This window comes from Camelus dromedarius, chromosome 10 (assembly GCF_036321535.1).
Source record: "Camelus dromedarius isolate mCamDro1 chromosome 10, mCamDro1.pat, whole genome shotgun sequence".
Taxonomy (NCBI): domain Eukaryota; kingdom Metazoa; phylum Chordata; class Mammalia; order Artiodactyla; family Camelidae; genus Camelus; species Camelus dromedarius.
In genome coordinates, this window is record NC_087445.1 from 29,817,811 (window position 1) to 29,842,410 (window position 24,600).

The window sequence follows — 24,600 nt, forward strand, 5'->3', positions numbered from 1 at the left end:
TGTAGGGGGAGAGGAGAGTAGGGTACTTCTTACACCATCCTGAGGAGTCTGCACTTTCCCCTGTGAGCCTAAGGAAGCCACTGAGAGGTTTCCATACAAAGGAAAAAACTATCCAGGCCTGTGTGGTTAGAGGTGGAGAAGGGGCTGGGGAGTTCCCTACAACAGTACAGGTAGGAGACAAGGGCCTGGGGTGCAGCGCCAAGGACAGAGATGCTAAGGGTTTGGACAGAAGGCCGACTCCCTCCCAGACATGATCTAAAGGGTCTCCTCCTTGTGAAGCAAGCCCTGCCATCTAGATCCTCATATGCCTGACAAAACAAGAGAATGCCGTCCTCCTTGAAACCATTCCCTACTGAGGCCAGGTTGGCTGGGAAATTCTTCTGTGCCTTTAGGTATAGTTAGGTGTGTAAACATTTTGACATAGAACAAAAAGTAAGAAGACCGGAGTGATTTAAATGCATTTCGCTTGAGGTAGAACTCTTTATTTTCACAGCTGGCCATAGTATGTTACATATGCTAGAGTAACTTCCTAGTTTCCTACTTCATGTCTCCACCCAACCCCTCAATGTATCTCACATTTCAAAGTAAGAGAACAACTTAAATGTGGTGATAAATTCGAGTGAAAGCATAGTCTGCAGAGTTCTGAATCTCCAAAATTGGGACCATGGCTGCTGCTTAAGATTGTACAAGTTACAGTTAACTCTAAGACGTGAAATTCGCAACCTGTGCGGTGAACATAGTGGCCCTGAGTGACTGGAATTAGGGCCAAACAAGGCTTCATCTTGGTAGCACTTTTTTGCAATTATTGTCCCCCTCTATCAAACCACCTTAAAAACACTCATGGTCAAAATTGCAAGAACTATATTTCACTAAGATATTAGTTTCTTTGTGCATATTTTATTAAAAATTGAAATTTACCCTCTCAGGAAACAATGTTTTGAATGTGAAGTGTAAGCTCAGTTTCTTACTAGCTATTGTGACCTTGGGGATGTTAAACTTTAGCAGCCTTGGTTTGCTCATCTGCAGAAGGGATAATACTTATAATACTGCTATAAAATAGGGTGAATTACACGAAATGCCTAGACTCACGGGCAGGTAGTTCTCAGCAACTGTTAACTGGCTTCATTTTAGGAAGTAGGAAACATACTTGAGACCCTAGCCCCAGGGTAATAAACCACTCTTCCCTATTGTACCCCAGTAATTTGCATGTTCGACTGTGCAGCGCTCTGGTTTCACATAACAAGGCTCAATCCAGCTCCAAACCATCATTGTCCTGCTCTTTACCTCATCCTCTTCTGACTCTTAATTCTTATCAAACGGGGCATGAAGCTATGGTCCTTCGGAAGGAAGGCATAAATAATGTGGTCTCCCCCCAACCAACTTCCAAGGCTCCCATGGTCTTTGTTTACGACTCTCTTAAGGCCCTTGTCAAATGTCACTTTCACTGACCATCCCTCCTACAACAGGGCAAAATCCACGGTCAGTGCCACAACCTACCTGTCTTTTTATCCATGGCACCCAGTACAATGCATGCAACACGGTTGCTGCCAGATGAACAATGAATGAATGAACAAATGAAAAACCGAATGAACAAAAAGAAATGAAAAAATGAACTATGAGGATGGATACACACACATTTTTTAAGTGGGAGAGGATTGATTCTAATCATTCACTGTCCAGAAAATGGCGAAGAGAAACAAAGAGGAGTTTTAGGAAGAAGTTCCTCCTCTTTCTTCAAGTGGGGAGGCATGCATGTGGGTAGGGGGGAAAATGTACAAAGCTTATGGTGAAATTCACAGGGTCTGGAAAGTGAAGTGGTCGGTCAAGGGAAAGGAAAAGTGATTCAGACTCAATAGAGAAAAGTTGACTCTAGACCACAACCATTTTCTTCCTGCTAGGACCCGAAATTTATGCAAACTGGCTGGGTGGAAAGATGGCCAGCACATAAATTAAATATACAGCCTTCATCTAAATAAAAATTTTCATAAGCCTCAAGCATGACCATTTCATGGGGAGTACTAAAGAAAACAGATTTTTTCATAATGCTATTTTGATAGGATTTCTGATTTATTTTTGCAGGAAAAATTTATTGACAAGCTTATCCCATAACTGATTATACATCCTTAAAAATATTTCCTGTTAGAAAAGCCTAAGAATCTATTGCTGTTACGAATGTCATTTCTGATCAGAGAAGACAGACATTATGCAAGGAGCTCCATCAGATTACAGAAGTGGCTATGGTTTTTGAAGATTAATGCACAGGCTAAGGTTGTGAAAGTCTAATTTTCTTTCACATGCACTAAGCAGAAATGAACAAACACTCGTGTCAGAAAAAAACACAACTTCTTTCAAAGAAAAGCTAGAACTAGTTCAAAATTCTGGGGATGTGAAAAAAAATGTTAACTAAGAAAATGTTACAGACATTCCACAAAAGCAGCAAAGAGTCCCTGGGACACATAACGCAGTCACCAGTGCGTGTCCATGTACACGAGCTAATTAAACTCTCCCAATAGCTCTGTGAAGTATTTGCTCTTCTCAGTAAACAGATGCAGTAACTGAGGTACAAGATCAAGTGACTTTTCCAAGATCTCAGAGCTTGTGAGAGGTTGAAGTGGGGCCCAGAAGCAGGTGCTCTCCCACCACGAGTGCCTTGATATCATCAACCAGAAGAACACACGTGGGAAAAAAATCAGAGGAGAAATAAAACCAACTAGGAAGTGAGACTAATGGAATCCAAGTAGTTGCCTAAAGAACTTCCATTTCTTTTCTTTCTTTTCTGATTTAGTGAGTATCTCCTCTGTTCTACACACCTTTTGAGACACCACATTTGATCTCTCCCATATAATCAGAGTTGAATTAGCAACTTGGATTTGGAGCCTACCTGGAGACGAAATATGCAGAATGCATAACTGCACATGCTCTCGGTTTTCCTGTGTGTACACACGTGACACGCACACACACCGCAATAAATTGCAAAAATGCCCACAAACCTTCACTCCCTCCTGTTTCCACATCCTTCAAAATGTGACTATGCAGCTTCTCCCATCAAGGACTGGAGTCTACTTCCCCAGCCCTCCAATCTGGGCTAGCCTTGGGTTTAGTCTACTTTGGCCATGAGAACACAGCAGAAATAATAGTATGCAAGTGCACAGCCTCTGGCACATTGCTGCTGGGTCCCAGGAGCCCTAGACTCTGTCATGTGACCAAACTCAAGTTGTCTTGCTGGTAGATGAGAGACCACGCTGACCGGAACTAAGACCTAGACTTATGAGACAGCCTGGCCAAGAGAAAGCAAGCTGTTCTGCAGCTGACCACAGATGAATGAGGTAACCAGCCTGAAACAGAAATGCGCCCAGCTGAGCCCAGCCTTAATCGATGACCTAAAGAATCAGCAGCTAAAGAGGGGCCATTGTTTTAAGACACAAAGTTTTGTGATGGCTTGTCACACACACAACTAAGAAAAAAAGAATACACTGGTACTTGAACAACGCAGCATTAGGGGTGCCAACGCCCCTGCCCTCACACAGTTGAAAACCCACGTGTAACTCTACAGCCGGCCCTCCGTATCTGCAGATTCAACCAATCGAGAACCAAGCAGTACTGTAGTATGTGTTCACTGAAAACAACCTACGTATGAGTGGACTCATGCAGTCTAAGTCCATGTTGTTCAAGGGTCAATGGAAGTAAGACAAAAATGTACTAAGCCATTGGCTCTGTGTAGCTCTAGGTAATGGGATTTTATCTATTTGGTTCTTTGTGTACTTCTCTGCACTTTCCATTCTGAACAACACGGATCAGGGGAACTGACCTCCTGCACAGTCAAAAATCTGCATACTGCTCTCTCTGCCTCAAAAACAAAGGAAGTAACAAGTGACTCACCTACGGCAGGGAAGGTGAAACAGTTTGGAGAGAATCAGGACTCTTCTGATTCCACACACTGTGATCTCTAATCAAACACAGACTTTTCTACTCACTCAGTTAATTTACAGATCTATGATGTGAGATACAGGTACTGTATTTATTGAAAAAAATTCAAGTAGAAGTGGACCCACACAGTTCAAACCCATCTTGCTCAAGAGTTAACTATTTCTTTAATAACTGTCGTCACAGCCTTCTGAACTTCTGAACCAGGTCTGAGGGAGCCTGGAAGCCCACAAGCGCACATGCCAGGAAGGCCATTGAGAGTGGAGTGTTTGGTGCCATGAACTCCCCTGGTTAACATGCGTGCCTGTGGATCCCTACTCAGAACAATAATTTTAAATGTATAAAATAAAATACCAGATTACTTGAACAAAATTATACTGAAATAATATTTTAAAAAATCAGTGGCATAATATCTATACTTCTTTAATAATGTATTACATATTAATACCTAGGGAAAGATATAAGAACTATTAATATCCTAGTTTCAAAGTTACAATGAGCATAAGTAATATTCTGAAATCTCTGTTACAATGGTAATATGATTTCTCTTGTGAACAGTCATAGAAATTGCTAATGCCACCTCTGCCTATGCTCAAAACTGGCAGAACTGTTAATTAAATTCTAGCTAGAATTTAGTGAAAGAAAAATGCAATTTTTTCCCCCTGACGATCCAATAAAATTTTCTTGATATTAAATTATAAATAAGATTTTATCTCCAGGAATATTAAAGGCACAACACTCAACCTTTTAACAACAGCCTTATAAAAACCACAACAATGCTTCTCACATATGGTGCTTGTATATCCTGTCAATAAATGGACACAGCAGTGAAATGAAACTCAACGAAGGCATCTCTGTGAAGGGTGAAGCTATGGAGGCTAAAATGGGTAATTCTGGGGTGACCTGAACTGACACGGTAGTCTAAGTTAAGTACTGAGATTGGAATACATACTGCATTCTCAAGTATCATCCCTCTCCAGTGAGTTTTTGACAGAGAGCTGGGAGTACTCAGGTCAAACATGACCTCTAAAGTGACGGCTCAGAGAGAAGGTGTCCTGTGTGGCAGAGGAAGGAAGATTTCTATGCTTTGAAAGATGTATCATCTCTTATCAGGCCTGGCAAGGCTGACCTCTGTTCACACCCTGAAGGAAGGTCACTCACCACCTGATGAGATGAGTCACGGACAGAGATGTCATCTTGGGAAAATCCCTGAGTGAATTCTCCATCTGTATAATGATATTAATAAACGGTGCAAATCCAAATATTATAGTATATGCAGAGGTCCAAAGGTACATCCACCAATCATTTAGCAAGGCTGGAGAGCTGAAGAACCAAAGCTAAGCAACTTATCCAATAACTGGCCAAAAAGCATGTTTCCACGTATATCCAACAACATTTTTGCCTTCCCAACTTCATTATTTCTCTCTAATTTCTATGAATTAATAACTTGTGAGATAGTATTATTGTATTTTTTCAAGGTATCCTTTTTATAAAAAGTCCTAGAGGTATCAGAATAAATAACTTAATACAAACTGTTCTTTTTTTTAACCAAACTTACACAACAAAAGTTACTCATCTAAATGTGCCTTGTAATAATGAAAGCTTTCTTTGCAAAATTACAAGAGCTACATAAAAATCTTTTACCCAGAAAAACTTAAATCCCTGGGGCTTCATGAAGAAATAATTGCTCTTACAGCACAAATGCACAGGCAGACTCATAAAAACGTCACAAGTATTTAATTTTCTCCATGTCTGTTTGTTCACGTGTACTTTATTTCTCATGGGTTTTTAAGTACAAACATAATACAGTGGGAAATGGTGGTAAGCAGTTTCCCAGCAGATTTAAGGTCTTACTCACTTTAACATTTGAAGAAGTATAACTAATAGGCTGCAGAAGATACTGAGGGAAAAAAAAATTCTTTTCTCTCTGAGTCATTAACTCACCCCAGAGGTGGTGATCTTGTTCAAGAGGTAAGTGAAGGGGACTGGGATGGGAGAACCATCTTTAGATGCTTCACTGTGTTCATGTAGGAAACCCTCCACAGGTAGGTACTGCCTGCTTTCTACTCTGAATAGTTTCAGCAATTTACTCCATAAAGAGCAGAGAGGAAAGGTCACATCAGTTGGTCTGGGGAGCTGGAGAGGAGTCACGGAATCCAATGCTGAGATGGAACCTGACATGAGCTCTTCCCAACTCATTTCCAGTCTCGTTAGTTGCGAGAGAACATGTGAGTCTGCCTGGCCCCAGAAGCTCTGCTTTCAGGCTTTCATATTTCAGCTGCTCTTCAAGCTTATTGGGTAGTAATAGTAAAATCTGGGAGGACTACAAAGTCAACAAAATCTCAATCATTCACAGCAAGCTGTGTGTGTGTTTAGAAATCAATAAGCTGATTCTAAAATTTATATGAAAATGCAAAATTCAGAACTTGAAATATGCAAAGCAATCTTGAAAAAAACATTTGGAAGAATTACAATTTGGGGGAAATGAGGACGAAAAGCATTCATTCAACTATAAAGTAATGCAATTTTTAAAAATTACCTTGGATGGGACATTTTCAACAGAGAGAAGCAAGGGACATAGGGCATCACTATACGGTACTCCAACCTATCAGGATTTTTGAATCTCGATTACAGTGGGTGAATGGGTTAAAAGTAGCTAAAATAAACGCAAACATTTTCTAGACAAGGTGACTCAAAGCAAAACAGACCAATTAAAGGGCTTAACAGTTTTCCTGTGCCACCAAGAAGGAAGCCCAGTAAACAATGAAATCATATAAATTAATTCAAGCCATGGTCTCAAACTGGTAAAGTGGCACCAAAACAGCAGCATCTAAATGACACACTTTGTGCCCAAACTTTGAAGACCTGGAAGGTTAATGACTGCCGAACCTCTCTGAAGTTCCCTTTCATCATCTGTAAAATGGATACAACTAGAATACCTACCTATGTGGACCAAATGATGCAATGTATTTCTTAGGAAAGCCTTCAATAAACTACAAATGCACCATGCCAATACGAGCTAACACTACTTTTATTTACCTCATCTACACTGATAAGAAGCTCCCAAAAAAGAGGGGCAGTCAACTTGAACAGAAGAGAAAATCGGAAAAAAACAGGCAATTCCGATTCTATAAAGACGCACTACTTACATGAGCATGGGGGGGAGGGGGAAGGGGAGGGAGAGGTAGAGAGAAAGGGAGAGAAAGAGAGAGAGGTTAAGATTGAACAAGTACAAGCTTCTTAAACCTCTTTCAAAATTTCAGGAGAAACAGCCAAAGGAGCAGTGGAAGAGAAGCCAGCCAAAAGCTTTCTACCCCACGTCACAACAGCAGCAGGCGTACTGCAGATTCTGCCTCGCCATCTCACCAATGACAAATCCAAGTCTTTAACGTCATTGCTAATCAAGGCAGCTAGTGTCCATCTGTCAGTCTACCAAGTGCTAATTAAATGCACCTATGTGCCCAGCACTGTGCTTCAGAGAGGGGTGTGTGGGGTTCCAGTGGAGCAGGAAGGGCAGAGGAAGGGCTAGAGGCTCAGGAGCAGCAACCCCTCCTTTCCAGCCCTGTGCCTGGAGCCTCCTGTTCCCTCCAAAAACACCTAAGGTTAATCTCTGTGGTCCCCGCAGCCTAGGCAAAAACTACTTCTTAGCACCTATTAAAGGTGCTCTTCTGTTCTCCAAATACATGATAAAGATACATGATAACAAGACTTGAAGGTACAGTTAAAAGTTGTTTAATATAAAAGTTTGCAAATTTTTCATTTTATTCTAATTCCTGAGAAATGTGCGGGAAAAGGCTGCTTTTCCCACACTAAACTAAAAGGCCTATCTAACACTCATGCAGAGACATTCCAAATGGAAAATAACTCATAAGGGTTATCTGATGTCCACAAAGAAGAGGGTTTTCACTTCTCCCTGCCTCCTGCCCGAGGAAGAAGCTCCTGAGGGCCAGGTCAGCCCAGTCATGGCTGAAAGAAAAGCTAAAAGAATGTTTTATTGATAAACGTAGAAACAGGAATTTCTTATGTTCCTTCAGATACTACTCTCTACAATTTCACTGACCCACTACACCCAGTGTGGGACAAGAAGACAGGGGAGATGTGATGTCTGATGATGAAAACAGGCCAACTTCAGATAAGGAATAGCCAAGAAGCCATTCCTTTTACCTGGAAAGGAAAGCAGTACTGATGTGTCTGTGAGAACTGTGTCAGAGCCCAAGATGGCTACCAACACTCTGTGGAAGGGCAGGGCAAGGTAGCTGGGGTAGCCTCAGGCTGACTGGCTTCCTGTCCAGAGACGGCAGGAAGCCTTCTAGTTAATTCAGAGTTCTATACATTATGTTAGTTCAAAGTGGACATAGAGTGCAGACCTAGAGAGTAGCCTTAGAAATGTTGGAACTTATCTCATTTAAGTGCCTCTTCTATTGCTTGCAGTTAATAGTCTCATAAAATTATACTTTCATGATATTTTGTCAGTATCTATGGATTTCATTATGACTATGGCATTTAATTATTGTTTTCTTCAAGAAGGAATGGAAACTCTTGCTCTCATGCTTTACAAGATGTTGGAATGTCAAATACTCTTGGCTGTTGTGTGTCTGCTGACACATTCCATTTATATTTCTCTACCATATCTATGATGCTTGACTGTAATACCAATGTGAAAATACGGGATTAGTGTCACTACTTAATTTTCTTAACAAGCTATCAGACAATAATGCATGCCTTAATTATATTTTTAAAGCAAGTATAAATTGCAGAAACGCTTAAAATTTCCTAGAAACTGAGAAATAATAATTCTGTGAAAAACTAAGCAAGTGTTTCATATGGAAGCACACCTTACGTAAGCTAAAAAATGTAGCCAGATAAGTGGCCCTTAGAGTGGAAGACTGGATTTTCGTCAGTATGTGTGGTCCTTGAAGTTGTGAAGTATCACCCGTCCCTGCAGCTGGCCCCTCAGGCAGTAGGTCTGCGGACTGTTCCCTGATTCCATGATGCACTTCATGGTGGGGATAACAGGGCCAAGTAGAAAACACAATGCCAACAAGTTTCTCCTGGGGATTCTGATAAGTCTGCTTTAGTGATGAAAACCAAACACCTGCACCAAGATGCAGATTTTTTCATGAAGTGTTCTTTCTAAAATCAGGATTAATTTGCCATTTACAAGGCTAAAAAAAAAAAAAAAAGTTCAGGTGAAATAGTAATTTCTAGAAAGCTACATTATTCCACATATTGAGAGAGATGAAAACAGCCAAGGCTGTTGAACAGATCTCCCCGTGGAGGGTGACTGATAATATATCAAAAACACTAAGGCCTTGGCACCCAACATGGCTTCAGAGTTATTTCAAGGGTTCTTCAGGCCCTCCACTGGGCCACAGACTAGAGCTTCCTGATACTGTTCTGCTCAGACATCTCCTACAGGGGACCTTTGACAACAGGATAAAGTAAACTCCTTATGTTCTGCCTAAAGCAACAGCAAAGAGTCAAAGGAATGCCCCAAGGCACAGGGATGACGAGAACAAGGTCCGAGGAGTTGAGTCTGGGCAAGAAACTCTTGAAGCCAGACAGAGAACAACTTCTCCTGCCTGGTCTCAGCACTGTCCCTGTTGGTGTGTCTGTGTGTGTGCGTCCACGCACATTCATATGTGAGACAGCTGCTGGGTAGCTTCCACTCACACCGAATCGAGGATGAATCGAGTATCTGTAGATTTTGCTCTGGGGGGGGGGGGGGTTCCTCCTCACCACAGCCTGTCTCCTCTAAAGAGCAGACACCTTCCAGCCGTTCACCTCATCCCTAAAAGCAGATCCTCACTTAGCTGAGTTCATTGCCCTAACCTGAACAAAGAAGTTTTTATTTTAATTCAGGGATATATAAAAAGGGATATTTGTATTTGTATATATATAAAGCCTTCCACTTTCTGACTACCCAACTGACTCCTCCAACTTCATCTCCCCTCTTATCATATCCCCTTGACCACTCCAATATCACGACATGTCCTAGACCCCAGTTATACTGGACTCCTCAACTCTTCCAGATAAACCAGGTCTTTGCAGAAGTTCACATACATGCCATCCCCTCTACCTAGAACATCATTACCACTCTTATTTAACCAGCAAATTCAAACTCTCTCGGTTTAGAACCAGCAAAAATGTCACCGCCTGTGTGACTTCTACCTGACTGCCCCCAACAGAATTAGTAACTTCCTTCCAAGGGCTCCCAAAACGTTTTATTCATATCTTTATTTAGCCTATCTTATTATGGAATAAAGCATAGCAACTAAGAGCCTGGGTTCTGCACAGATTGCCTGGTTCTGAATCCACTTAGTCAAAGTGTGACAGGAGCATCAAGTCAACTGGTACCCACTGGATCTATAAAAGGCTAGAGAATCCATGATGATGTTCAGAAGGGTCTGTGGGGAATTACAGCAGGATTGAGTGTTTGGGGTCTCTCCCTATCAATCTATAATCAACCTGAAACACTGCAGACTCTTTTTATAATTAACAAATTCATATAAAAGTGTTATTGATTTCTTAAATTTTTTGTCATTATGTATTTTGCCAATAACTAATACTGAAAGTATAATATGCTATACAATATTCTCCTGTGATAGAATTACTGTTCTAGGGTTTAGAATTTAGAGGCCTTGACCATCCATTGTTCCACCCTTTGGTGAGGTGAAAGCTGTTTCTGCACACCAAGGAAATTAGTAATGGCAGGCATCCTCACCCCATTACCACCCAAAGGTCAGTCACAGAAGCATGGATTAACCAGAGCTGCTTTGCTCCAGGCACTCCACCAGATCCTGTACAATGTGGGTGTCTCCTCCTGTCCTGGGCCACGAACAGTGAAGACAGGGAAGGAGTCGTGCCGAAGCCCACCTGGGGAGCTGGCCTGCAGACACAGGCCAGGAAAACAAGGTTAGCAAGTGCTGAGCAAAGACCCAAGGTCAATTACAAAGATGAGTGTAGAAGAGAACATGAAGGGTAGCTAGAGGGGAGAATAACAAGAGACAAGAGAACCTTCCAGACTGGGAGGCACTGATACAGAAGCCAGCATAACCACTACGTTCCCCTGTCCACACCAACAACACTGCCTTGAAATAAGGAGCCCGTGTAAAATACCTCACACACCCTTGACACAAAAGGTGTTCAACAAATACCAGCTCTCTTTCGTCCACTAAGCGCATTCCTTAGCATGAGAGAGATATTTCAACAAATTTGTACCAAGCAGCTTATATGGATGGCCAAGTACTAGTTAAAAAGTCAAAATACTGGTTAAATCTAGTTAAAATAATGATCTAGTTAAATAAAATCTAGTTAAAATAACAGAGAAAATCTGAAGAAAAAAAACACAGGAAATAGGCAGAAAACTGACCACTTTGCTCTACACAAGTTCTTCCTCTTTTGAATAAGTAGCTGTCTCCATGTTAACAGTCACAACTAAGAAAATTATAAGGGAAACAAATTTCTCAAGTCTTTGATGGGAGAGGGTAAGAGGATAACAATAGTGCACCTGGAACGCGATTCTGTACTGGAGAGGCCTTGTTCGTCACAGCGCACTGACGCACACGGCGCAGGAGGCGTGGAGCCCCAGCGCCTCACACACGAAACATGGAGCATGGAGGCTCACTGAAGCGATCTGCCTGAGACAAACCTGACTGCCACCGTTCTCAGCCCGGCTGCCCTCTGTTATTCAGGCATCCCTTCCACTGGACACCTGCCTAGTCTCCTCGAGTGTGAGTAGATGGTCCCTGGGCTGGCTGCACTTTGCAGAAGTGTGTAATTTATGAGTAGCTCATTGTTCACTTTGGAGAAGAAATGTTCTTAAGCCTCCCAGTTTCAAAACCATTTTACTTTTTATTTATGTTCTTTGCCTTTTCCTTACAAACATCTGTGCAACATCCACGAAAGTGGGTTAGGAATACGACCAGTAGAGCCTTCAGAAACACAACCGGGAAGTAAGTCACAGTGGATTATGGCTAAGGATGGTTAAGTACAATACCACCACAACACCTAAACACATGTGCACACATACGTACACACAAATATGAAACCTCGTATTTGAAAGATAGCAGGTGCCAGTCAAAAGACATGTTTGACAAAAACAGAAAAATACATACTAAAATTTACATTAAAATAATAGGCATTAGTGGTGCACTTTCTGTTACATGCTCCTTTCTACTTTAAGAATTTGAGAGGTTTCTGGTCAAGATGGCAGAGTAGTAGGACCATGAGCTTGCCTCCTCTCACAATCACAACAAAACCACAACTGACTGCTAAACAACCATCGACAAAAAAAAGACTGGAACCTAGCAAGTTCTTATCTCCGAACCTTCCTTCTTCAACTGGAAACATAAAGAGGGAATCACACTGGGACAATAAACAACAAGTTTCTACTGTACAGCACAGGGAACTATATTCAATATCTTGTAGTAAACTATAATGAAAAAGAATATGGAAACGAATATGTATATATATGCTGTACACTAGAAATTGACACAACATTGTAAACTGACTATACTTCAATAAAAAAGAATGTATACACACACACACACACACACACACAAAGAATATGACAGCCACCTATTTTTGCAAATACTTTCTCCTCACAAAGTGTGCTTATTGACCAATGGAAGAGTGCATTATAATAAATCGGATAAATTTTTTATACCATTATCCAGAATGACTTTACACCCAAAGCTCAACAGCACTGAATAAGCTGGTAGAGTTAAAATAATTTATGGCAGTAAGGAAGAGGAGAATTTGCCTTAAAATGGTCCTTTTGGGTGCAAAAAAGCAAATAATGGGAGATGCAAAAAAAAAAAGGGGGGGGGAGCAAAAACCCTAAAGTGAGTAAAAATGGAGATCCTATTGAAGTAACTGTAGCTTTATACTTCATTTCGCCTAACTTGTACAGGCAACCTCTACTCTGTAAAATGCCTGGGTTAGGTTCCTATCTTAGCCTGAAATTTATTTCAGAGTTTGCATGGGTATGATTCAGCTATTGCCTGTTACTCCCTAACAATCAAGACATGGTTGAGAACAAAGACAAACTACAGCTCCAATTCTAGGGAGTGTATCCCCTGACATTCACAGTTTACACAGAGAGATACTTGAGTGAATTTCAATTTTTTTATGCTTGAAAAGGAAAGGACAGTTAACGCAATAAGGGTCATCACAATGCTCTTAACCAAAGCTGTCAGATTCTATGAATTCCCTTTAGCTAGTTGTCAAACGTTTCAGGGAAGAATCCATATTTGGAGTCTAATTAAAGAATAATGGATAAGTAATAGCCATCAGGAATGTACTTCAGAAATGCATGCTCATAGTGCTTCCCCCTAGAGAACTTCGCAAAGGCAATTTGCGAACACTAAAAATTTTTCCTCATAAGGAAGAACTGCCACATGTAATGTTGTAAATTACATGTTTTCCTCATCCTTTACAAAGTAGACCAAGCTTAAAGTGTAGGGGAGAGTAGTTTCTAAGTCACCTCACAGTCAAATATTTTCTTTTTCATCATCATTTATGAAATACATTAGTAACATAAACCTGACTGAGCCACACATCATAGTTAAGAGGAATGAGGTCCTGATTAAACACCTGGATCTCTTTAATAGCAACTTCAATATAACCATCAGGAACCACAGAGCTCTGAAATATTAAAACGGGAATGTATGATCCCAAGCAGAGCTGAACACCTCTAGTACCACTTGAGGTTTGGGGTTTGGAATTCAACAAATAGAATTTACATTCCAGCACCTGTCACTCATTAACTGAATTTATTTGGGCAAAATAAAAATTGAACCTCTCTGAACTTAGGTTTCTTGTCCTTGAAGCAGGGATAACATTACTCATTTGGCCGAGTTCACATAGGACTGTAGCAGCAGCAGAAGAAGTAGTAAAAAATGCAATTTTCATTTTCTGAGAGCTTCTAGTGTGTGGTGGTTTGAAATCCACATGGTAAGGTAGGCATGCCGTTGTTTTAAACAAGGAAGCAGAGGCTCAGAGACAAGAACTTGCACAAGGCTGCGTGCATGTTACTGGCAGAATCTAAGTGTGAACACCAATGACTCTGACTCCAGAGGCCATGACCTGGTTCACATCTCAAAATGTATTCACATATGTCATCGAATGAGGTAATGCTACTGACTGCATTGCAAGCAGCAAAGCACCATGTAATGCAATGTGTTATTACAGTAATTTTTTAAAGTTGCTAAAATGTGTTTTCTGCTGAATACACATACTATTCTTAGCAAGAGCCCATCAACTCAAGAAACTAAGGAAAAAGCACGAATGAATATGTAACTTGAGACCTAAGACAATGGAAAAATATGGAAAGTAACTTTAAAATAGATGTGACAGTTGGTGATGTCATTTTGTACATTTGCCCATCCACACGCATCCACACAGAATCCCAACCCACAAACATCAAGTATGTCTCAGAACGCCAATGGAAGTTGCTGGAATCGTTAAAAAGCTGGGAGATTTCCTGTGTATGGGACATGGCTCCCCGAGCCCATACTGATGACTTGGCAGGCTGCTCACAGGAGGTTATTAGAGACATAGAACAAGCACGTTAGGCTGCAAATAGTCTGTGGCCGAGCTTCCCAGGGATAACAAAGGGCAGCACGTTAGCAAAGCTGAGAGGGTGGATATGATGCTTTAACCTCCTTAAGGGAAGCCAAAACACTGAGGGTGACCAGAAAGCTAACAAAGGCATAGCAACCATCTCTACACTGTCTTAATTATTCTAAGCCTTTGAAACAGAGGAAAGATTCCATTCACCAAGGTCAGGTAAATGGAATTAAATTATTAAATATTAATTAATTAAATAAAAATTAAGTAATTAAATTATTATTAAAGGTAAATTCACATTACTTAATTGCAAGCACGCTTTTCCCAGAAATAGTTCAGTCCTAAGTGAAATGGGAAAGGCAGAAAATTTGAAGACATCGATACTTCTCTGCACTTCTGCTTTTCTGAGCTAGTCATCGCTCCTCCCAGGGTGCCCGTGCTGCTGCAGCAGCTTATCCCATCTCAGGGAGTAAGGACCTAAACATTTGAGACCACTGTCTCCCTCCTTTTACTGTGTTGCTGTTCTTTGTTTCTTCTAGAAGAGATGAAATAAACCCCCAAGGCCAGAGTATACAGGTGTATGGATTAAACACTGGAGAATCTCAGGCAAGGCTTTTACATCACTCTCTTCCTACAAATGCTCTCACCCTCATCCTGGATGTGTGCAGTGCACAGTCTGCACAACCATACTCAGCAGCCCTATATATAAAACCCAAACCAGAACAGACATAAGTTTTATCCACGCATCTGTTCATGCACTTATTCAACTCAATAAATATTTACTGCATCCAGCACGCACCAGACACTGGTGGATCTTGGGCAAATATTAGTAAATAATAATATACAATCCCTGCCCTCAAGAAACTTGCAGTCTTGACAGGTCATCAATGAGTAACATGACAGAGTAGAGCATGCCAGCCCTGGGAGGTGTATATGAGTCTTGGCATCAGCAAAGGGCGAGCAGGACTTACCACGTGTGGGTTGACCTTATGTCGAAAGCACGTGATGTTCACCACATATGGCCAATCGTCAGGCTCCATCAGCACCCCGGCAGCGTGAGCACACGTGACGTGGAAGGAGGCGGGGCAGCGACCATAGGAACACTGGATGCAGGCTCCAGAGACCTTCTTAACCCGGTGTCTGCAGAACATGCATTTCTGGAGGGTTAAGAGAAAGAAGAGCATCAATTCAAATTCTGTAACTCAGCCAGTTTCCACACTTCACAGCGTAACGGCTATGAGAGATGAAGAAAACTGATGACGTCTACAAGGCTGGACCTCCAGGGCCTCCAGCAGTGAGTGGCTGTGGCAATATAAGCCGAGTACCTTGAACACACCACTACAGTCGCGTACTACCAGACATATGTTGAACTACTCATCGTGGTTAGGAAAGCCAAACCCTTTTGCACATGCGTCTGCAGGCACAGAGCTGAGGAAAAGGCCGCCCGGGGGGTCCTGCAAGTCACCCATGAAAGCCAAAGCTACTTCTCTTTCACCCCGGGCATGGCAGGCCTTTCTGTACATCAAGGGATAGGCCATGGATTTGGCAGAGGGGCACGAACTCCCCTAAATTAGATGAAGTCTTCGAAAATACCCAAGTAGCACACAGATGGGCTAAGGTTTCCATTTACAAGGAAATGCAAAGTGTTAAATGGTCCAATGTGGAAACTAGAGGCTCAAGTGTTTAATAATCCAAATCTGAACCCTTCATCGCTGAAACAAAAATATGCCTCCCAAAGTGAGAAAATTGAAAATCACCCCAAAGGGCATAATTTTGTTGAATCTCTATAGCTGACTCTGCCTGGAGAAGAGAAAATGGAAATAAGAAACAGCAATAATAATTACCACGATCTGAAAATTAAATTGCATACAATTACCCCTAAACACGATCAGTACATTTGTTATGAGAGACGGGAAAAATCAAACAGCTTCACTAAATGCAAGATTTGTGAACTAATACTTATGGGTTAGGAAAAAATAGTTGTAGAACAACATAGGGTCAGGCTCAGAAAGCAGAGGAAACAGAATGATCAAAGAGCTCAACTTTGCATTCCTAAGGATAAAATAAGTCTGCAATCTCATCAAATCCTGGTGCAAAGGCTCTGTTTTTATAGGTACACTTTCCTTCCTAGGACAAAAAAAGATACTTAAACTCAATGCCTTTTGAGGGCAATAATATTTTATCACAGACCTGCGGGAATCAATGTGCACTAAACTTCTAACTCTTCTTTGCCCTCACATCTGATCACCAACTTCACTGTTACAGATTCTGCACCTTAATCTTGCTCTGATCTCTCCCCACCCATCTATACCAGCCGCCACCTCCTGTGCCTATGGTGTCTTGCCCAGCGTAGTATGGCCTTCTAACCGGTCTTGCCACCTTTTGTTTCATGCTATTTTGATTCACCTTCCCCAGACCTGCCAGAGTGATCTCTATTCAGCACAGATCCCATGTCACCCACCCTGCTTAATGTGCCTCAATGACTTCTTATCTCCAAGACTTTCCAGGAAAAAAAAGGAACAATGTGAGATGGAAGAAGAAAGCTTATAAAAGGCCCTTCATGGTCTATCTGAGCAATTTTATTTCTCACTAGTCCCCGTAAGGGCCCTATAGTCTGGGCATTTATAAGATCTCTCTGTACACCTGGATTTAATGTACAATCAAGCATTTTTAAGTTGGAGTTAAAGATGTGCGGACTAAGAATTTACAGAGAGAAGAAAAAAGGGAAAGAAAAGGAAAGAAAAAGAAAGGAAAAAGATTGGTATTCACTTACAGGGATATCCAAGATGTACTGCTAATTTGCATATGAGTGAGTATAGTATGATAATTTTTTTTTATAAAAGAGCAGATGAGATCTTATAAATGTGTATACATTTGATGAGCACTGGAAAAGTCATGGAACTTTAACATCCAATATGTATATTAATTTGAAACAACTGGGAATAAAGGGAATGAAAACAAAACAAAACAAAACAAAAAAGAATTTATAGAGAGAGAGCACAGTGGAGAGTGTGAGAGCCATAGAACTGAAACAAGAACCATTACAATATGAATACAACCATTATTTAACATCTCGATATCTCTTTGGCAATACTTGGTATCAGTTTCAGGACATTCTGGTAATTCTTGGTATTCTGGTATCTTTTTGTCAATTCCAACCATGTGAAATATGATGACAGATATAACAGCAAGAACTCTTATCAGGAGCCCCAGGCATAATCAGATCATCTTTTAAGAGCCTAATTCATATTACATAAAGGTCAGTATTTGAATAAATTCAGATGTTGACAGATGTATGAAAGAAGAAATTGTTTCCTATTTTCCTAATTAAATATGATTAAGAGTAAGAAAGAGTATTAAAACTTAGCTAATTAATGAACTGGCGACTCCCAGCCACTTCTACCATTACCTTCCTCAAGAAACAGAAGATCTCCAGAAGAGGGAAGGAGACAGAGAGAACACACTTAAGCCCAGTGTGAATTCAATCCTTGGAATCTAGTAAGGGAAGTACCTCCATTCCCGGGAGGACAAGAGGTGGTCATTTCTAAGGATAGAACCAATATCCTTAGAAAGTCAACCTAACCTAATTGCAATTCAATTCTTTGCATGATGTTTACCCGCAGAGTTGAAAATTTCTACTTAAACATCAATTAGGTTCTTGCAGAGATACAGAACTTGGCAAAACTTAATAGAGGAACCATATCATATGCCGTAGTACAGTCCACATATTACTTCCGAACCCCAGTTTCACTTGGCCTGCTACTAAGCCAGTTAGTTACTCATCTGTGGCAAGGCAATCTGTGGCAACTTGACACCCACACTGCTGGGCTACAGAATTTAATTCAGTAGGGCAAAGACTAGGACACTTCCTAGAATGTTACAATAGAATAAGTGCAATGAAAGAAGTAGAAACAAAATGCTATATGGAACTACAATGACCAGTGCAATGAGTTATGCTTGGGGACAACAGAGGGAAGAAGACTGCAAAGAAATGCAATGACTGACCAAATGAAGATGGTGAGCTCAGCCCCTGCTACAAAACCCCCAGCCCCAAACCCTAAATAGAGAGGAAAAAGAATGAAACCATAATGGCACTAACAAGAAAGGGTGCATTAACTCCAGGGAGGAGGGCTCCAGCAAAAAAACTATCAGTAGGTATCTCAGAGAAGGCAGTTCTGGCAAGGCCAATGCCAAGAATGGAAACAAATAACTAAAAGACAAGCAACCCACTGTCAGGCCGGTCCCAAGGATGCCCCCCATTATCATCAGCAGGTGAGGGATTCTGATCTGATCTGAATCCAGGTCCTGTGACCTGACCCATCATTCACCAACAAGATAAATGGATTCTCATTTGGGCTAAGAAGGGAGAAAAAGTGCACCGAAGAAGTACAACTAAAATACAATCAGATACTTAAAAAATCACAAACATTTGAGGGAAAACAATGCCGTGAATAAGAGGTGCTATAATTAATAAACAGAAGAATACCTGTCCTAAGGAATCAGGTAAGTGGAAACAGAGGATGTCAGTACATATTATGATAGAGAATCCAAAATATATCCCATCAGTTTAAAAAAAAAAAAACAGTAGCAACTACACTGTCAGAACTAAGAAATTTAAAATATTGTCAAAAAAATCAAGATGGAATGACTATTGGAAGATCAAATTACCAACTGGAAGGTGGAGCCCAGAGATTGTACAAAACATAGAGGAAAAGATCAAAAAGAAGGAAAATGGAACACAAACACTAAACTATGGAAAATAGATCCAGGTGTTCAGTTATCTCTGTCAAAGGCACTCTAGAGAAATAGAAAAAGGGAAAAACACAGAAATTTTCCAGACCTGAAAAAAGGTCCAGCAAATAGGGTTAATTAAAAGGAAAAAAAAATCACCTAAACACAACCTAGCTGCACCTTAGACCACCAAATACAGAGAAGATCCCGAAATCTTCCAGAGAAAAGAAAACCCTGATTACCATCAGATCTCTAATCTTCAACAGTGAACGCTGAAGGACAATGAAACAATGTCTTCCAATTTATGAACGAAAATTTAAGTTGGTCTATATTCAGCCTAATTATCATTCAAATGTGAGGGAAAACATAAAAGATTTTTTTTCTTTTCCACATTCAAGGATCAGAAGTATGCATGAAGAAGTGAAGAGCAACCAAATTCTAAACATGTGGATAAATCTAAATGACTATTGACTTTATAAACAGTAACAGTAACGTCTTCTGGGTTTGAAACAGAGAGAGAATCTGAATGGACAGCAATAGTAGCATATAAGGAAGAAGCGGTAAAAGTGAAGTTTTAAATATTCTAGCACTCTTGAATTGTCTGGGAAAAGAGTAAAAGTACCAATTAACTAATAGTGTGGGGGAAAAAACAGAATAAGGAAAAATAATAAATTCAAACAAAGACATAAAAGGAAAGAAACAGAAACACAGAACAGGTGGGAGCAAAGGAAAAAGCACATTGTAAATTGGCAGGATTAAACCCAAACACATCAGTGCGTTAAGAGTAAACAGGCTAAACTTTATCTTACGAACCAGGGGTAGCAAACTTTTTTCTTAAAGTGTCAGACAAATATTTTAGGCTTGTGTGCCACACGGTACCAGTTGCTACCACTCGGCCCTGCATTGGATAGTTGACCAGTGAACAATGCGGGGGTCCAGGGAACCGACCCCACCCCACCCCACTCCGGTGCAGTCAAAAATCATGTAACTTTTGACTCCCCCAATAACTTAGCTATTAATAGCCTACGGTTGCCCAGAAGTCTTACCAATAACAAAAACAGTCAATTAACATATATTTTGTATGTTGTATGTACTATATATATATATATATTCCTCTATTCCTACAATAAAGTAAACTAGAGAAAAGAAAATGTTATTAAAAATTCATAAAGAAGAGAAAATACATTTACACAACTGTACTATATTTATCCATAAGTTTATGTCATCTGTTGACAAGATGGTCTCGTCAGTACCTCATATTGTCTTATGTGATATGAAACACTGTAGATGTTAAACATATTACTAACAATAGGCATTAAAAATGAAAAGATAATGTGAAAAAGAAATTCATATTTATTTACAGGTAAATGACTCATGCATTAATAATGAAGAAGCAGTAACAGGATTGCTTTCTGGTCACCTCGTGTATTAGACGGCACCATGTATGGTCTGTGTTCGTGTGCTAACTTTTGATAAATTTTAACTTTTTATCATAGATTTGTGTATATTTTATGGTAGTAAAAGATAAAATAGACCAGTATCTACATACAATTTATGCATTCATGACATACCTAACTTTTGGTTACTTTTTTTTCATATTTCTAGACCACACGGTTTATCTGCAGGTTTTTTCAAATTGCCACAAATCTCCAAAAAATTTTCCAATATATTTATTGAAAAAAATCCATGGATAAATGGGTTCACGCAGTTCAAAGCCATGTTGTTCAAGGGTCAACTGTAGTGCAAAAGCAGTCATAGACAACCCACAAATGGTCGGTGTGGCTGTGTTCCAATAAAACTTTCTTTACAACAACAAGCACACGCCCTAGTGTGCTGACCCCTGCAATAGGCCACGGGCACATATTTGAAGTCAGTAAGCTGTGAAATGATAGAATTAGTATTTAAGAAAGATCACTCGAGCAGCAAGGTGGATTAAGAACAGACTGGAGGGAAAATAAACTGTTATGAAGCCTGGAAATACTGAGGTAAAGGATGATGAGGACTTGGACTATTATAGGAGGAAGGTAACCGTTGAGTGTTTTTCACTCTTGCTACCCTTTGTGGACAGAAATTCTGTATCTTCCTTTAAATGGAGCTACTCACTCAAGGTCAGGGCTGGACAGTCCCTCTTCTGTGGGAAAGAACCTCTCTAGCCACTGGCTAAGTCTTAAAATAGATGAGGGTTGGGGTGACACCAGTTTCTAGAGGGATGGGGATGGAAGGAAGCTTGTGGACTGTAAGATGGGTGGGCACTTAAACGCACAGAAGGATCAGAAAGACAGGGCCGTTCTTCACGCGGTCCACTGTTTGAGGTGCCAGTCACCCACTGGGAAAGGGATAAGGAGCCAGTTGATGGAAGACAATTAAATAAAGAAGTTTGAAAAGTCAAATGAGCAGCTCCGAGAACCATTACTTCGGGTGCTTTAGAACAAAGTCAAGGAGGCACTGATGTAGACAGACCAACACAGCACAGCAGGAAAATGCTGACACAGATGCCACTGGAGAGTGACTTTAAGGGGTCGTTCACCTCAGTGGTTTTGTAGTAAGGATGCCTGGGACACAATGGCTGCTCGATGTTTGCTCAATTAAACTGAATCCAAGCAAGAATATTTTGGTCAAGTTACAGACCTGCTCATCTGCTTCCTCAACAGTGAAACAAGACTCCTCATTATATAGCTGTAACACCAGAGATGTCAGAGGACAGCGGGATCACTGAGAGGCCTGCTTAAAACACAGATTGCTGGCCCCACCCCCAGAGTTTCAGTACGTCTGGGCTGGGCATTGAATTTGCTTTCCTGACAAGCTCCCAGTGATACTGATGCTGCTGACCCAGGGATCACACTTGAGAATGACTTAGTTGGAGGGTTAAAGGGTGTCAGTTATTTTGAGACCCTCTAGTATAAGGGAATGCAGGAAGTACAACGTTTTTTCACCTATTCTTCTGTGTCAAGGGCTGAGAGAATTCTCAGGAGAGTATGATTGATAGAGCCTGTACTTTCTTGGGGGACTGGATTTCCATACTCATTCCAATAGCATAGGCCATTAAGGCTCCTAATGGATTGAGGAATTAATGAAGTATCTGGCAATGAAGCTTTGTGTATCATTAGATTCCTTGAGCACACAGCTTGGCAAAGGGTATCAGGAAATGATGAGCTGTGAAGGAGTTAGAGGTTCAAAGCACATCCTCTTCCCTCTTCCCTTCTTTTTTTTTTACTGATATGATTTGTAGTGTGATTTTATTGTCGTTTTGCCAGTTCTGTGGTTCTTTTTGCTTCCATAAATAAGCAGGAAATTTCAAAACAGGCACAAATGCTTTTTATTTTAACTAGTATTTCCCTATCAGACAAGCAACAAGCCGATAGTATTTAATTCCTTTTTCCTTGGACTCTCCAAAGACACTTTTTCCAGGTACTCCACAGCAAGCTAACGTTTCCAGCTCAAACAGGGAATAATGTTGAACTCAATGGATATCACTATTGTTGCAAGCAAGTCAGGACTAAGTCTGAGACTTTCATTTTGCACCACATCTTTAAATGTAAGTTTTAAAACAGAAGCTTTAAAAAAAAAAGTCTACCTGTAAAATTTATATTCTGCTCATTAGTATTCATTGAGTCAATCACTCATGTGCGCAAGCGCTGGCCAGCACTGGGGGAACACTCTATGATGAAGTCTAAGTTCTACAGCGAGGAGCTTACAATCCAGGGGAAGAAATGGACACGTAAACAACTTCGGCAGAAGGAAAAGCAGAATTCAAGAGCTGTCGTAAGAGAGCAAGATTCAGAAGGATAAGAGAGAGGAGGAGTTTGATCCCAAGAGAAATCAGTTTACCCAAAGAGCTAAAAGAGTGGCTGGGCTGGTGTAGCGGGGTCGGGAGACATGATGAAAACCAAGGTCCACAGTGGACTGGCACTGCAGAGCGGGGACTGCTGCTGTGAGGGGCAGAAATGAACATGCAGTCTCACGCCACTCGAGCCAGACAGAACTGTTCTGATCTCAGGGGTCTAACGACGTTACAAATGGCAGACACCACGAAGTGATACAGTAGAACTCAATTCTGAACATGCCTGCATCAGCTCGTAACATGGTGAGTCCTCTGACTCTCCACACCCCCGTCAGGAACAGTTATTTCTACTCTTCAAGTTCAGAGCATTACAATAAATGGCTCATGATGTCAAGTGTGTTGAATTGAATCCTTATTTATGACATGCATCAGAAGCCATTTATCTCATTGCTTTTTGTTTGGTGAGATTCACCCTGCAGAAGGTGAGAAGCTAAGAAAAAGTCAAGCAGCAGGCTAAAGATGAAAGGGCAGAAGGAATGAGCTCAGCCAGGCCAAGAGACGGAGTACAGAAGCAGACAGAGGTGGGGGGGGATCACATGGAAGGCTGCACGGATTGAAAACAAGTAAGGGAGGCATTGTTGGCCCTGAGAAATATTAAATAAGAATCACAAAAGAATTCTAAACTGGAAAGGCCATAGCAATTCAGACACAAACTGACAAATTAATAAATGACTCCTGAAAAGTACTATGTCAACAGCCCGGTCACACTTTTTAAAAAATTTAGATCAGAAGAAGCACCACAGGGAAGATCTCAAAACAGGAATGCTCTGGAAGGACCTTTTAATCCCAGTACCAGAACACTGACTGCACACAGTAGGTGCTCAATAAATATCCAGTGACTAAATGAAAGATTGTTTCCTTATTACATATACTGCATCAATTCATTCTTCAGCTATTTTAAAGCTAATAGCTGCTATATAAAAGGCATTTTTCGAAATGCAAAAGGAGATTAAAAAATGAAGAAGATACCATCCACACATTCAAGAAGCATAATTTGGCATACAAAAATAGCTGTAACAAAAGCTTTGCCATGGTGATGGTAAGACAAATGCTACTGGATTTTGAAGGAGACAGGGCTGGACTCGCAGAACAAAGGTGAGGCCGGCAGGTATGCCTCAGCCGGTTACCTACATCCAGCCTGGCTCTTCCACCATTCTTCTACCGAGAAAGAGAGGCAAGAGAGGATGAACTTCATGACAGCTGCCCAAGGGACAGCAAATACGGGACAAGGAAGTAGGTACAATTCCGCTTGGATGGCTCAGGTGAGGTGGCAGAATTGCTTACACAGGTGAGCTGTGCACCACTCTGAACTGAAGGCCACGAGTCACCAAGTCCAGGCGTTCCTGGGTCAGTTCCACAGGCTGGCTCCCAGGAACCCATAGTAAAGTAAAAATGGGGTTTCTCTAATGTCTCAAGTTTCCTGTAATTAATTTCTTGATGTTGAGAGGCTACGTGCAATGCTTCTGCACCTGATCAGACACTGCGTTGGAGAGCGCTGGGGACATGCTGCACGCTGCTAGAGCCTGCAGGAA

The 24,600-nt window shown here is 41.0% G+C and overlaps 1 protein-coding gene across 4 annotated transcripts in view; it reads right to left on the minus strand.

Moving 5' to 3' along the window:
• The window catches only part of KDM4C (lysine demethylase 4C), a 359,368-nt gene that overhangs the window by 42,391 nt on the left and 292,377 nt on the right, over positions 1–24,600 (minus strand). For all 4 annotated transcript variants that reach the window (XR_010382646.1, XM_064490230.1, XM_064490229.1 and 1 more), the window contains one exon: positions 15,468–15,653. Coding sequence is in view for 3 of the 4 variants with exons in the window: in XM_064490230.1 (XP_064346300.1) it covers positions 15,468–15,653 (186 nt within the window). In the remaining variant the exon portion in view is untranslated. The remainder of the gene's footprint in view (positions 1–15,467; positions 15,654–24,600) is intronic.